Here is a 15595-nt window from a genome sequence, read left to right on the forward strand (position 1 = left end):
ATTGCGAAATTGTGCACAAGGTTCATGCGCACCATTTATTTAAGCAGTTCTTGTATTCTTTGTCTGCGGCCCTATATTGAACAACACTAAAAATGCTTTGAAACTGCATGTGCCTGTAGGAAGGCTCGAAGCCGAAAGACATATTACCGGGGAGCTAGTGCACACAGTGGCAAGGACATCACGTGGTTATCCCCGTGCAGGAATGTGACCAAAATAAATATCTTCATAAACTCACCTTTCAACGCTTCTTTAATAGACACTTTGTTTTGCCGGAAGTCGATGTCTAGCTTGAACTGGAATTAAAGTGAAATAAAGATTTAAAGAAATTCAGATGATTGCCTCTAAACGCAACAGCTGTTGATTCAACGAAGCGCGCCGTATGTTCACGCCGCGATAAGGGCGCCTGTACTGCACGGTTCGTTCAACGCCTCCAAATCGCGAAATGAATGGGAATGCGAAGTACTGATCGCACGGTGACGATAGTGTACCTTTGTAGGAAATTTTAACAACACACTCTGATGATATTGCGGTTTCTTACGGTAGACAGACATCAAGACGCACGTTCACGTTTGCGTACCACATTTTGATGAGGTGTCGTACTCTGGCGGACAAATAACGAGTTATGCAAACTCTCAACCCCATGCAAACTTTCAACCCCGGCCTCCGAGATTTGCGCGCGCCGGCTGGTTTAACCAGCGCGCAAATCAAGGAGGCCGTGACTAAACCAGAGACTACAGTAGTGCTACAGGTGGCAAGCAGTCCCTACACCTCGAAACAGGTCCTGTGGCATTGGCTTGTCTACAGGGCGGACAAACCTGAGACTTAATTACAGATTTTTTATAAAGATGCCATACATGGGCGCGCAGCGGGGAGAGCTTGTCGTCGTGCTCAATTGCTGACAAAGACACGAAACTCTAATGGATTATAAACACGACGTTGATGTATGTACATGCGGCTGCAAAGTTTCGTACAAGTGAAAAAGAACTTTCTGGACCATAAGCTGAGCAAGTGAACGTGAATCACCACACGACGCGAACGTCTCACGAACAGTATACATTCGTGCCCTTAGAGCGTTAACTTTGATCACTGCCTAAAGTAAGCAGTTGCGGCACGTCACACTTTCCGGGCACAAAATCGGCCACTATAATGCTGTGCCGTATCACCTTAGCGGAAGAGGTGCTATAAAAATAAAAGAAACTAATGTACCTTGCACAAGAATTCGGCACCGACAGGCTCGTCGTGGCTTGTAACAAAGTACATGGTCGCCGTTCCAGACCCTTTAACGTTCAGGAAAATCTTGTCTTCGAATTGCGGGATCTGCGCAACGAGAGTGAACGATGTGTTTGGAGAAAATAATGCGAGAAATGCCAAAGTTGTGAATGTCATAGATAAATTGATGAGCGGCAGCACTGCAGGAAAGTGAGTCCGTTTTATTTCATCTAAGCATGCGCCTTTAGTGCACCGATGAGCCCCTGAGCATGATGATGAGCAGGAGCCCCCTTAGGACTATACTCGCAGTACGCGAGCGTCTGTTAATCTGCGCACGATATCAATGACAGGAGAGGAAAGGAAACATCTGGTGTTACAGTAAGCCGACAATAAATCATAATGCGGTTTATCGCTCACATTTAGAGGTGTGCTTTTAGGGCAGACGTACTTTAAAGCAAGCAATATTTCGAACGAGACGTGATGTGGGAATTAACTTCACTATCGTAGCAACAGAAAAACAAATTAAGCATGACTTCCCCTCAATAGTATACCCATACAATATTACGATTCCTCGAAAGCTTCAATGGTTAACTGAACATCACCCCCAGAAAATGCTGTAATATACACGCTTAACAGCTGTCACAGACAACGCACGCGGTTCTCAAATATAGATACCCCACGTTAGTTCAGAATGCCGTATTTGCTCTTGCATTGAGATTGCGCAGTAAAGCAATTCGCAGTGTGTCAAAAAACTGATGCCTCGCATACCTCTATCCTGTTGCGCACTTGGGCGTTGTCTCGCTTGATGCGCACGGTGCGGTTAAACGCCTTGTCACCGCTGAGCGTCACCTCGCAGGTCAAGTCGATGCCTGCGTTCCGGGCGTAGATGGCGTACTTGGACAGCGCTTGCAGCGCCACTACAGTGTCCTGCAAGTATCGCATAAGCGAAACAGCGTGAATCCACTGTCCGGCAGAACAACAGGCGCCGAATTCACATAACGTTTCGTTCGTAAGGGCTCTTTGCCATTGACAAGCTGCTTGCGCTCACAATATGCCTGAGCTCACGATATGCTGACGTGCGGCCTTGCGAACAGGTCTAGCCTAATATATTTCTCTTGCGGGAATAAAGGCCCAGATGTGACACGTTGTCTTTTACATTTATTGTCGTTACTGAGGGGTCTTGGTCTAGCATAGATGTAAAAACATTGTGGCAAAGTCATCATCAGCATCATCATCAGCCTGGCTAGGCCCACTGCAGGGCAAAGGTCTCTCCCATACTTCTCTAACTACCCCGGTCATGTACTAATTGTGGCCATGTTGTCCCTGCTAACTTCTTAATCTCATCCGCTATACATTGACATTGTACAAGTGATAAAAAGAAAGTCCAGTGATCGCGGCCAGTGTTTACGCCTTACTACAACTATATCGATGCTAATATTCACGCTAGAAGTTTAGAACTGTCAGAACAAATTGAAGGTATGCATGTTTCGCTGGAACTGAGAACCGCAGCTTCACTACGCGGGACCCTCCTGGACGGCTGTGATCATTTCTGCCAAAGTCCCTCTGTGCTAAAGAAAGAACGAGAGAGGTAGAAACCAAGGAGAAGGAAGGCAGGGACGAGACGAGTCGACCGTCTAGCTTGCTTCTCTACACAGAATGTAGAGGAAAAAAGGAATCGAAAGAGGAAAAGTGGGAGAGAGTGGGCATTGCGCGCACACAGTATAGGACGCACGGCCTCACTACAAATGGTCACTCGTGCTGGTGCACCTCGAGAACTGCACTGGTGCGCGAAGAACGTTTGTGTTTTTGCTATAGCGATGGTTGGGAGGAAACTATAAACCACTGAGCGCGTGTCGTGCACCTGTCCTCTATACGAGGTCGGGCGTCTCTCTCCGGAGGGCGTTATACCATTTTCCAGAAAGGGAAACGACTATAATATAGGGAGGATAACCGGGCTCAGCTTACCAAAGCTACCCTACACCGGAAAAGGATAAAAAGGGAACGAGAAGGAAGATTACAAGTAAAGGCCTTAGTTAGGTCATCTTACGAGCTGTTTCGTTTGGAACATAAGCAGTCTTGCTTCGTCACCGACTTCTAGCAACGAGTGCATGTGCGACTAGTATTGGCGGCGAGGAGTTACGGAGTCGCCATCTATCGGAAGCGCCTCGCTGGCGTAGTATGAGGGATCACGCGGCGCGCTCCTCATAGGTTTTGCTGTCAGCGCTCAATGAAAACACCACGCGCGAGCTCTCCCGGACATTTCTGTAAGTACTTTCGAAACGAGAGAAGTTTTTTATTGTCTAAATAATAATCTTGGGCAAACTGAAAGCACAGAATCGTTTACAGACGCTATCTCTTTACCGAATGCGTACAGTGAACGCCACTGCGCGCGGTCGCCGCGATGGAGTCTCCCGAACCGGCTTCTTGCGGGAAAGGTAGGTAAACGCTGAGAGCAAACTATGTGAAATATGCTCTTATAGTATTTGTATAACTAAATGGAGCGTAATAGAATGAAGCCTCAATGCAGCGATCGCACAGATTCGCAGCGACCGACTGCGCGTCTGCATGCTTGTCCGCGCACTGTTTCGCTTTCGCCGCGTGCGCGTTTTCGCACCGTGCCGTGAGCTTTAGGCGGCAGAATATGAGCATTTTACAGTATACAAGCAACCATTGTTGCGTCGGCGCTATCAGAGCTGTTAAAAAATAATTTCATTGTAGAGACTTCGACGCCTACGGGGCTGTGATGTGCCGTCGCGACGATTCAATCTTTTTTTCTTCTAAACTCTTTGACGTTTCAATATTATTTCTCGAGTTGCGCCGCACTGTATGTTTATCGGTGTTCTCAGCGTGGGATTTCCCGCTGCTTCTTATTTGTAATCCAGTGTGTTAATTCATAACACAAACATGACCATATGCCATGCTTTTTTTAATGTGCTTCTTACCGCTCCCTTTCCACTCCACTAAACTTGCCAGTATCTATAGCATCGACAAGTTCATAGACCAAACTGTCATGACATTAGTCGGGCAGCTGACTCGGGCGAGCGTCTCAGTGCGCGTTTTCCGAACAACGCAGACCCGGCGCCGTAGCAGAAATCTTCCTCGCGTGTGTGCTTTCTGCATACCCGAGTTGTAGCCGATGACTGTTTGCCGGTTTTATGTTTCGCGAGCCAAGCTTCACGCAGCTTCTTGTCCTGCGGCTACGTGTGAATAAGGCTGACACCGGGCTCCGTTGCGTACGTCCGGCACTGCGGCACCGAACAGTAGCCTACCATGTTGCGCGCCTTCAAACGAAGCCACTACCTATTGTAGTACTTTGAAGCGTTGTAAAGGATACACTCGAAGCGGGAAAATCTCGCCACTAAACGAGGACCGCAGCGTACGAGGGAATTTAAACTCTCGTTTTCAGCTCGCTTAGGCGCTCCCGAAGCAGCCGACGCGGCCGCTATGTCCACGTGATCCCTAATAGCACGTCACGGCGACGGTGGCGCCAGCTTTTCCAGTGGTGGAGCTCGAGGCCAATATGGGCGTTGAATCGAGCAGCACAATATTGAATTCAGTAGCTCGTGTAGTGCTTACCTGACTGGTGCTAAGCGACCCGCTGGGGTTCATGCGTAGGTTGAGCCATTGCACAAGGGCGGTGACGGTGTCTCTGCTCTCACCAACCTTGAGGAGCGCCATGAGTGCGTACGACGTGGCCTGCACCGACAAGGGATCGCTGCCAGCGGACACGTACTGACCACCGCCTGCGCATGTTCAGTGAACAGGAAGTGGACGTTTAGCACACATTCTCGGTGTAGTGATTGAACGGCGTAGCATCAAAACACGGAATAGTAAAGCACCATTAGCCATGCATAGAGAAAAAGAAACCAGCCTACACAAGGCGTTGCTAAAAGCCGATTCATCGAAGGAATGCAGAACCTATATGCTTAAAAATGCAGTACAGCCATTCCTGCAATTGCTTTGCATATGCATTCGAGAACCGCGTTTCCGTGGATGACTAAATATATAGGGGTGTACTGATATTGAAAACTTTCGAAGGATGAATTGAACATTGTAGCTGCTCACACACACACACACACACACGTGTGTGTGTGTGTGTGAGCAGCTAGTACTACACGAAGGCGCCAAGAGCTCCTTAATACCGTGTGTAAAAAAATAATAATATGAAAACGGGATGCACAATGCGGTGCTAAATATGGAATTATTGTAGGGATGGTAGAACCTGTATTTAAAGGGGCCGCCATGAACCGCCCCTCAGGCTTGGTGAAACAACGTAGTCCACGGGTAGCGCACGCTGCTGTGAACATCTCGGCCAAGTTTTGCTGTCGTATACGCGGTGCGTGGAGCTCGCAAGTGGATCACGAAGTCAGCTTTCTCTCAAACGCTCTCTTTCAGCAGAAGACCCTGTCCTCACCATCTTCTAGACGCATTATTTCATCATCGGACGCACTATTCCGTCCTTCCCTGTGGCTGATAGCCGACATCAAGCTGCGGTCGGCTACGTGGCGTAGTTACTGCGGTCGCCGCGGGGTGCCGCCACGAGTCCACTGGCTAAGCGCGTTGCGGCTCGCTGAGGTCAACCGCGTTTGGCCAACACCACCTAGATAGCACAAGGCCTGTTCACTCCTATCCATGACGTCATGCTACCTGGCCCGACTGCCATAGAATCTAATGGGGATGCTCCCGAGTAAGCAACAGTGACTTTGACGTCGCCCCTTTCGTCACGCCAGCCTTGGCAATGAAAATTTTGGGCCAAGTAGCATGACGTCATGGAGCGTAGTGAACAGGCCTTGTGCTATCTAGGTGGTGTTGGTTTGGCTCATGTTTAGGGCGTCGTGGGCACCGAAGGCGGAAGTCGTGGCGTCTCCAGAATGAAATTTGAACTGCGCGCCGCGGTGACACTGAGACGGCGGAGCATTGTGGGCATGCCCCACTGCGCTGGAGAATTCGCAGTGGGGGGCAATGAAGCAGGAACGGGAGCACAGCGGAGGCCGTGTTTGACTGCCGATTACTCAGCTTCTGCTCAATGCATTGGAGTATTTTTTTGCGGCAAAGTATTTTTGAAACAGGCTATTTTCACCTCAAATGCCTTTCTCCACTTCGATAAGAAGTGGCTCAGGGCCACTTAAAGAGGCATTGTAGCCATCCCCGTATATACTCTGCATTTGCATCCGAGAACAACAGTTCCGTTGATGACTACATAATAGGGTCTCCGACTTAGTCTCCGAATCGAAAAGTCACTATTCGCAACTATAGTTTTCGAGTATTTCAGAATAATCAACTGTGCTTAATCATACATAAGATAACAGCAAAGGTGGAATAAGCTTAATCTCTTAGGGATACAGTAAGCATGAATCATCAGAAATTACGCCGTGGAGCAGACTGCGTCGCTCAGGGAGTCAGCCTTTACAAGTGAACCACGATCATTCATGTTCTCCGAAGAGCCGTGGCTATGAGAACAACGCGTATGTTACGATTGCTCCATTAGTATCTAATAAGCGAGGCTTCAGAACGTGAAACGTAATGTCAGAGACTTATTAATGTTACGAATACTAGGATGTGACATTGTTTTGTAATAATAGGGAAAACTGCTGGTTATTATTCAAGAACTATATATATATATATATATATATATATATATATATATATATATATATTCAATCCGTTTTGATTCGCTTCCAACACAAGTCGGTACGTGCTCAATTGGCTCTAAAATTTACTATTCCCTTAACCCTACTGTATAGTGCGTTATATGGATGCTTGAATTACTATGTATTCATTACAGAGTTCAGTGCATAAATGAAGATATTGGTTTTAACTAGCACGGCAGTAATCATGGTAGTTATCATGGCAGTGAACCATCTGGCTCAGCTATGGATATCTACAGTATATCAGGTTGGATTCGTGAGCTCAGCAATTGAATTTGTCTTCGAAGTAACTGTAGTACCACCTTTACGTTTGCAGACCATGCAATTTTCACCTCTGCGGACTCGTATTTTTTTTAAACGCCGCGGGATTAACTCGAACGCTTTGTCTCTAGAACAGTGCCTCTCGGTAAACAGTCACGAATCATCCGATGCGCATGTGCACCTGCATTTCTGCTGGTAGATCGCTCATGCAAACCCGCATTCTTAGTAGAGTTGCCAATATTTTCGCAATAAGAGCCAAAGATGGTCTCGCAAGCAGAAGTATATGAAGCTGGTGTTCCGACAGACTTTAAAAGAGTGGCGCTATAACAGAACCGTCATAAGTCAAGCCTTGTTCAAAATTGCTGCGATGGTTTTGGATGTAGGGATCTTGAAAGGTTTCCTCCCTCTATGCTTTCTTTAATTTACATGAGGTTGGGACCGCAAAATATCGTGACAGCAGTCTGCCCAGGGTGTTTATGTAGAGGTTCTTACGTTGGCCTGGTTGCAGAATGCTGCGAAGCTTGCGGATGGCGTTGTTCTTGGCGGGGCTGTCACCGAGAGAGAGAGCGTAGGCTGCCAGAGATGTTTCGTAAGCCGGCTGGTCCCGCTCCAGTTCTTTCCCAATGAAAGCGGTAGCTTTCTCATAGGACTCTTTTAGCCCTGGCACCTGTAGAGGCACGGTTCATTTCGATGTGAGCACTGGTTACATGATGGCATCTGCACAACAACTCACTGCCCGCAATGGCTCAAAGCTCACGTGGCTCAAGAAGACAAGTGCTTGTGTTCAGAAAATTGTTCCACTGAAAATGGCACTGAACAGACATCATTGTATTTAGTGAGAACTTGTGGAAGGTTAGCAGCCGTGGCGTACCAAGTATTTCTAGAATGGGGGGCAAACCGCAGATGATCTGACCACCCCCCCTCTCTCTCTCTGTATATATATATATATATATATATATATATAAATATATATATATATATATATATATATATTCAGAAAGCATAATTTTTGTTCAATAAGCGAAATATAGCCTGGAACTGCTTCTGTTAGTTGCGAGAGATAAATGGAAATTTAGATCATTTTTTGGGCCCTCGTGGTTCACCATGTGTGAATGACAAATTGGTTTCTATCTGTTAAAAAAAATATGCTGACAGAAGCATTCCCAGGCTATTTCACTTATTGAACAAAAGTTATGCTTTCTGTATATATTCAATGAACATTAAGCGTTCAGTAAATTGAACATCCTGTTTTCTTAAAGAGCGCCCATTTCACTTCTGAGTGATATCTATCGGCGCACACGATTGCTTTAATGAAGGCATTGCCGTCATTGACGGGACATTTGAAGTACAGCGTTTCGGTAATACTCGCGAAAGGTTATTCATTCCCTTGTTGTAATGCTTGTGCCCTGTAATTAACCTAGTGCATGCCATTGGAGCGGGTGTTTCAGTATATTTAATGAAGAAACCTAGCATGACTGACTGTACAGTAAACGAATATTTAATTACTATATAATTATGATGGGCCCCCATAATATACACAGGCACATTTTCCCACATTGACTTGCTTTCGAAGTGGAGTCTTCAGCTCCTTGGGATAAAATCATGTAAATTTTACACATTTATCGACAGTCGATCGTAATTCGTGACTCAAGGTATTGTACGAAAATGCATGAAAAAAAACGAGGGTTTAGTAATTATCCGCGACACTTGCATTTAAAGTAGGAATGTGAAAGTTTCGCAACGCATTGCGCTTCAATTCTTTCTGGTTTGAAGGAAAATCACGTCCATATCTCGTGCGTTGTTTTAGGAATCTGGAAAACATCTAGATTAGCGGCAGTATGACACCGTGGAACGCGTTAATGAGTTAGTTTCTACAAAGGCTGTAATGAACCTACACAGAATGAACAAATATCGCTCGTCGCTTCGAACATTATTTCGTATGTCGAATAAATATGAACACCGCGCCCCGTGTATCTTACCGAGAATACCGGAAGAAAACAGCCTAACGCCGTGTATAACGAAAAAAAATAAAGGGATAAAACTACCATTCAGTTACTGTTTTAACAATACATAAGCAATACATAAGCTTGCACAGCGCAAATTTTCAGTACAGGTCACTAAAATTGGCCCTCATTTCTTTTAAATTACGAAATATCTGCTGTTTGCTCCTGCCGGGAAACAAGTATTAGCTCTTGTTTAGAAACAGCCTAAAGAGGAAGTCGTGCGTCACAAGTGACACATGTCTTTAGAACGAGAAGAGAGCGGGTTAAGAGTGAGGCCAGATTTTTTTTAATCATATCATGAGAAGCCAACAAACAGACACCAAGGAAAACATGGGAATGAAAGTGGATGAAAAAAAAAGAACTTGCCCCCCAGGTGGGGAACGATTACATGTCTTCGCATTCCGCGTGCGATGCTCTGGATGAACGTGGGATTGTTCCCCACCTGCGGCAAGTTGTTCTTTTTATGACCTGTCTTTGCCATTAATTTATCATTTTTGTTTCCATTGGTAAGCACAAGTAATTTCCCCTATGTTTTCCTCGGTGTCTTTTTTTGTTGACTTCTCATGACATGTCTTTAGAAAAGCCGGTGTTTTATCGGTATTGATATGGCTCTGCGAGTTCGACCAAAGTCATTTTCACGAGCACATCCATGCTAAAGTCGTGATTACGCAATGAAATTCGACGGTGATACTTGTAAGAGGTTTGATAAGATTGCTGATGATGATAAGATACTGAGACTGCAACGCTGCAGCGGACAGGGATTGAATAGTTCCAGCATTCGATAATACAACGATTTCAGGCCGTAAGGCACACCTGCCGTTCGGCGTGGCTGATTGTAAAACTTTACCCGGCCTTCCCCCTCACCCGCAGATTAAATGTAACAGCTGATTGTGTTTTAGAATACGGATATAGCGGTGCCAAAAAACTGGGCACGATGCAAGTTGCGCAAGCTGACAGTTTCTTAGGGCGGGAACTGCCCAGTGCCACGCGCTGTCCGCAACGCGAGCGTGCACGGCGAATCGCGCGCGTCGTCCGCGACAGGGCGTCCCGAGAAGGCGCGAGAGACAATCGTCGTTGTCCGAGCAGGGATATGCGTAGTAAGAAAAAAAAAGCATTAGTTATGTGGTCACTCTACTAAGAAAGAAAATTTTGCTTCAGCTGTAGTTTTAGTGGACTTTCCAGCGTGCAGCGGAAAGTACCACAGCCCACTTTCAAAAGTGAGTGTGTGCGTGGGGGGGGGGGGGGGGGGGGAATTACTTGCTTTGACTGCCCGAGCTTTTGACAGTGGGGGGCAAGTGCCCGCCCCCACTGTCAATCATCGTCACCCATCCGAGCGCTTTCATTCCCCTTCCCTCTTGCCCAGTGCAGAGTAACAGACTAGAGCGCACTCAGGTCGACCTCTCCGTCTTTCCCGTCAATAAATTCCATCTTCGGCAGGGAAGACGAGGTGATGTAATAACAATAACTCAAGTTTAATACATAATTACGGGTTAGCGGTGCGCTCCAAGTCAAAAAAAAAAAAATACAGAAACGTTCGGCATGCGTGATCCTGCACGTAAGGGCAGGATATGTCTCCACGTAGCGTCTCACTGCCCTTACTTTACCCGGCACCAACCGGGCAACCCTATTCTCTCTTGCTGTCATGTTGGACATGTTGGGTCAACCCACACAGAGGAACACGGGGAGAAATCGCTCTTCGGCGCAGAATAGTTCAACGTAGGTCACGTAGGGTCAACCCACATAAAACACGGAGAGAAACCGCTGTTTGGTGTAGAAAACCACTCTTTGGCGTAGAAAGGTTGAGCGTAGGCCAAATGAGAATAGCATATGTACTGGTGCATAATCCCGTCGCATACATCCGACGGACAAGTCTTTTCATGTTGACGAGCGTGATGATTAGGTGCTTTGTGTTTCAGGCATTTGGCATCCGTTCCATTCATTGCCGCACAAAGTGACCCGTAACACCCCATACCCAGCGAATTCATAAGCGTGGCCTCCGAAGTGATACAGTCTCAGAGGCCAGGTGGCCGAAACAACCATAAAGCTTGCATATAGTGTAATCGCAGCTTGAGCGCATAGAACGTGCTCGCAAAGCACAGTTTACATCGCGCACTTGCACTTCGTGCCCCTTAACCGTTGTATTTAAGCTAGCTCATTGCCAACGAAATTTCAAGCGGAATTCCCACACGGAGATAAGCAATATCGTGGTCGTGCCATGTCACTGTTCATGCAGAAAGCACCCACCGATATCCTCAAAGCTCGTGAGACCGTCTACTAATTAAAGCCAGACGTGTGTCTAGGACACAGCGCATGCACACCGTCTACTAATCCTGCACGTCATAAAGCAAACGCTAGAGCTTGGAAACAGAAGGGATCAACATATATGTCAACGCTAAGAAGCGAAGCTCCGATTGGTACCGTGGTGAAATAGCCACGTGCAATATGGTATGCTTCCTCACACACCAGTTTCACTCACCTGAAATGCGAAACCCATCTGTTTACTACTCATATGGCAATGCGCGTGACAGATTTCGCGAAACACATCAAGAAAAGCAAGCCTGTGCATCTGATCGCTGTGCTTCTTTCTTAAAAAAACACAAACTAATTCTGCAGCAACTAGGCCGCTCGTGAAAAACTTGCGTGATTTCACACAAAGCACCGATGTAACGGGTTCAATAGTGAGCGCACAATATTTGCCGTCCGGAACGCGCGAAGTGCGCAAAAGCACACGGCATCTTTCACAAGATGGTGTCAAACGCTGCGCGCATCTTTTTAAGACAGACGTCGTCTGCTAGCTGCTTGCGCTTGTACGAGCAAAAATCTGCTGACAGCTGCGAGAGTCCGCGTACAATCCATCAGGGTCCGTGAAAAACGAACGCAATTCTGGCAGCTCTCGGATTGGTGGGCCAAGCTTCCGAAGCTGTTCAAGAAAACCGAATGCGGGACAGGAGTCCCAAGCAGTCTGGGTGTGTCAGGGACTGATAATCGAAGAGGCACACTGTGGGTAAGTGACCGAATTGGCAAAGTCAACCCTTCTCTGACGCCCTCGTAGCTTTAGCGACAAAAAACAAACAAACCGAGTAGGTGTAAGGATCAGTTTTGAACTCACCTTAATGCCATCTTTGGCACATTCTTGAAGGGTAAGCAGAGTATACGCCGTAAGTGGAAGTGGTCCAGTCACGCCGCCCTGAGAAAGAGGAGGGAAGATGTGATTTATGAAAAGAGTTGTCGCTCGAATACAAGACCGGACATTTGAACCCAAACGACGGAGCTCACTCTGACTAGACGTGCGGATGCGATATAGCAGGGAGAATTTAGTTGTGCGAATCGCCTTGTGGCAGTTCTTGTCAATGTGTCGTGCACTTTTGAAGGAGTGTAAGTGAAAGGTGCGCTCACTGCCTTCGCGTTTCGGCGAAAATTCAGTCCGCTATGAACCGGGCCATCCGCTGACAGAAGGGACAACCGTATAGAAGAAGGGGTTTAACAAATATTAGAAATTTAGGAAAATGAACAAGATGTTGAGTATCTTGCGCTATTCATTTAGGAGGTTTGTGTCTGTGAAGTTAGGATATACCAATGAGCCGGCATTATAGTGACAGATATTATGTCGCGATTTATTGTTTCATTACTTAGAACAGACGTGCGCTCACTGGCGCTATGCGGTTAGGCAACCTTCAGTGCTACATAGACCGGTTAGCCGCTGCAGGCGCCCAGCGCGCAAGTAAGGATGGCTCGTTCAACAAACTCTACGAAACTGACTATTACGAAAATTTGCTATAAGCTTCCTTAATGTGGCATACACTGCAGTACAGCCCATAAACTGAAGTTGGCGTGCTCCTGTCCCGCGCAAGCAACTCTTTATCACGTCGTTCGCTGCGTGCGGCGTTAAAGCTTTGCGCTTTCTCTGCCTAGCATTGGTCGCAAGTAGCGTGTCGAAAATTGGGCGCAGAAACGAGCAAAGATGTAAGCAGTGGACGCAACAGAAACTCTCGGTGTTGACGTATATATGAGTTCGAAATCAACCTTAAGTTGACAGCGCTCGTGTTGTACAAGGTTTTCGTTTAAATGCTTGAGCATTTCTATGCTTACCTGACGGAAAAACCGTCTCTCCGTCCGTCGATCGCTTTTAACATAGTGCCCGAAGCAGCGAGCGAATTTACTACGACCTGCCTCTCACTTCAAAGCTAAGTAAGCGGCGAGGACACATGGCGCGCGAACCTGTGGGCAGTCGGCCCTCTGTTCGGGCATGGCGCATCGCTTTCAAGACACGGGCCGCACCACCGCGCCGGACGTAGCCATTGCCGTAGCAAGGTTGAACACGGTTCGTAATTGTTTAGAGTAACTAATAAATGTTGCACGCATTTCCTAATGTCGCTGCATCTCCCTCGTCATTCCATCCCACGTCCATATCGGCAGCGGGATGTATCTATAACACGAGTGAACGTTGCTTCCAACTCACCCCCTGCTGCGTCGTCTCGTGCAGGTCTCAATTAACAGCTCGGCGTTGCAGCCGCGCTTCCCCGTTTGACGGTTCCTTCGCGGTCGTTCTCGCCGTTATACGAAGCACATCAGCATACTGCCACGAAGCGCCACGCCCAGTACTACGAAATGCTTACAATATATATGCTAAAGAATACGCAGACGCATGTAGAAAAGCAACAACAAACATTTAATTACGTCGTCGGAATCGGGGGTCCGGTTTTCATCTTGATAAGGCTGGACCCCGGCCGTAACGTCGAAATTAAATGTTTGTTATTGCTTTTCTACGCTCGCCTTCATGTTCCTTCAAATCATTATACACCGGATCAGAAGCCACGCCAAACCACGGCGTCGGGTTTAGACAAAGAAATGTTTGCTTTAACACTGGCGAATAAATGTCTGAGGGTTAAACGATGAGACCCCACTGACCAGTAGGTCGCCGTGGATTAATTTCGAAATGTCGTGGAACCGTCCGTCTTGTTGCTGTTGGGTTAGTATGTAGTGGAGGCCGCTGGTGAGGACGTTCTCGTCGATGAGGACGGACTTGCGCGCTTCGCACAGACTTCGCACCACGAAGGCTGTAAGCCTGCGTTGCAGAAGGGAAAATTAGTTTCCGGCTTAGATGTCGCAAAATAATGTTAGAACGGGGGGGAAAAAAGCTTCAGAACCGCGTTTTGCCGGCGCGATTCTTTGGATAAGAACTGCGTATATGGGCCAGAGCTATGAGCTATGAGCCAGGTATCGAGCTATGAGCCCGATATCTCATGGCCCATACGACTCGCCAAGCGCTCTGGAGCGCTCTGACTAGGAAATTATTTGAGCGCTTAGAAAATATTTGCCTGGTTTTTGTTTGTTTAACATTGAATTTTGTAGTGTCAGAGGCTTTAACTGCTTAAAACGCAATAAATATAATAAGAAGTGAAGAACAGCAAAGCAAAGAACAAACAAAAACAACAAAAGGAATTGATCTACGAGGAGAAAATGAGCTTTGAATCGTTACGGACCTAATTAGAGATTTGTCACTTGTTAACAAACCTCTAAAGCATGGATTACGTAGCCCACGTTTACCCTAGCATATGTATATATATATATGGAGAGAGAGAGAGAGAGAGAGATAGATAGATAGATAGAGAGAGAGAGAGAGAGAGAGAGAGAGAGGGAGAGAGAGAGAGAGAGAGAGAGAGAGAGAGAGAGAGAGAGAGAGAGAGAGAGAGAGAGAGAGAGAGAGAGAGAGAGAGAGAGAGAGAGAGAGAGAGAGAGAGAGAGAGAGAGAGAGAGAGAGAGAGAGAGAGAGAGAGAGAGATTTATTACGAAGGAAAAGCTGAGAGGTCGGTCTGAATCACTGTGTTCTAGCCTGCTACTCAGCGCTTAGGTAAGAGGGAAAGTGAATAAAATAGAGAAAAAGTGAAGATGACAATAATATGAAAAAAAAAGGCGTGAATAGAAAATAACGACTAACCAGAAACCACTTATTACAATCTTATAACCGGGTCGGCGTCCTCTCAAAAAGCTCACAATGTCCTGGTTAAAGCGAAAAGCTTAATGCACCCTTTCCAAATAGCTCCCGCCACGTCATCTCTTAAAAGCCAGCACAGGAAACGAATACAGGAATAACAGTGGTAGTACAGGTGTAGGAGTGGCGATTATTTTTGGACAGTAGCTACAGATATAGAAAAATGCCGGATATTTTTAACGTTGAAGCTATATTGTGTAAAGCTTACTACGAAACGATGAGTTATGTCATCGGGGCTATTTACCGGTCACCCACCGCTTCCATTGCTGTTCTTTATGAATTAAATAACTTTGTTGAGGTACATGTAAAGCCAGGAGATCAGTTTGATTGGGCCAGAGATTTTAGTTAGATACATATTAATTGGCCCTTTTTCGCTTTGAACCACCCTAACGACAGGATCGGTGAAAAAAGAATCGATATCGGATTTTCTTTTGGCTTATTTCAAGTTGTCAATAAGTTCACCAGAATTCAGGGAAACTCTT

General features: G+C 46.5%; 1 protein-coding gene across 1 annotated transcript in view; it reads right to left on the reverse strand.

Annotated features, from left to right (window-relative positions):
• LOC126541696 (venom factor-like) overlaps positions 1 to 15595 on the reverse strand; it is a 96829-nt gene that overhangs the window by 19449 nt on the left and 61785 nt on the right. Inside the window, exons 25-31 of the mRNA XM_050188583.3 lie at positions 14030 to 14186; positions 12231 to 12308; positions 7611 to 7785; positions 4786 to 4952; positions 1978 to 2136; positions 1207 to 1317; positions 236 to 293 (exon numbers count right to left, since the gene is read on the reverse strand). Coding sequence (XP_050044540.1) covers positions 236 to 293; positions 1207 to 1317; positions 1978 to 2136; positions 4786 to 4952; positions 7611 to 7785; positions 12231 to 12308; positions 14030 to 14186 — 905 coding nt within the window. The remainder of the gene's footprint in view (positions 1 to 235; positions 294 to 1206; positions 1318 to 1977; positions 2137 to 4785; positions 4953 to 7610; positions 7786 to 12230; positions 12309 to 14029; positions 14187 to 15595) is intronic.

Source organism: Dermacentor andersoni, chromosome 2 (genome assembly GCF_023375885.2).
Source record: "Dermacentor andersoni chromosome 2, qqDerAnde1_hic_scaffold, whole genome shotgun sequence".
Taxonomy (NCBI): Eukaryota; Metazoa; Arthropoda; class Arachnida; order Ixodida; family Ixodidae; genus Dermacentor; species Dermacentor andersoni.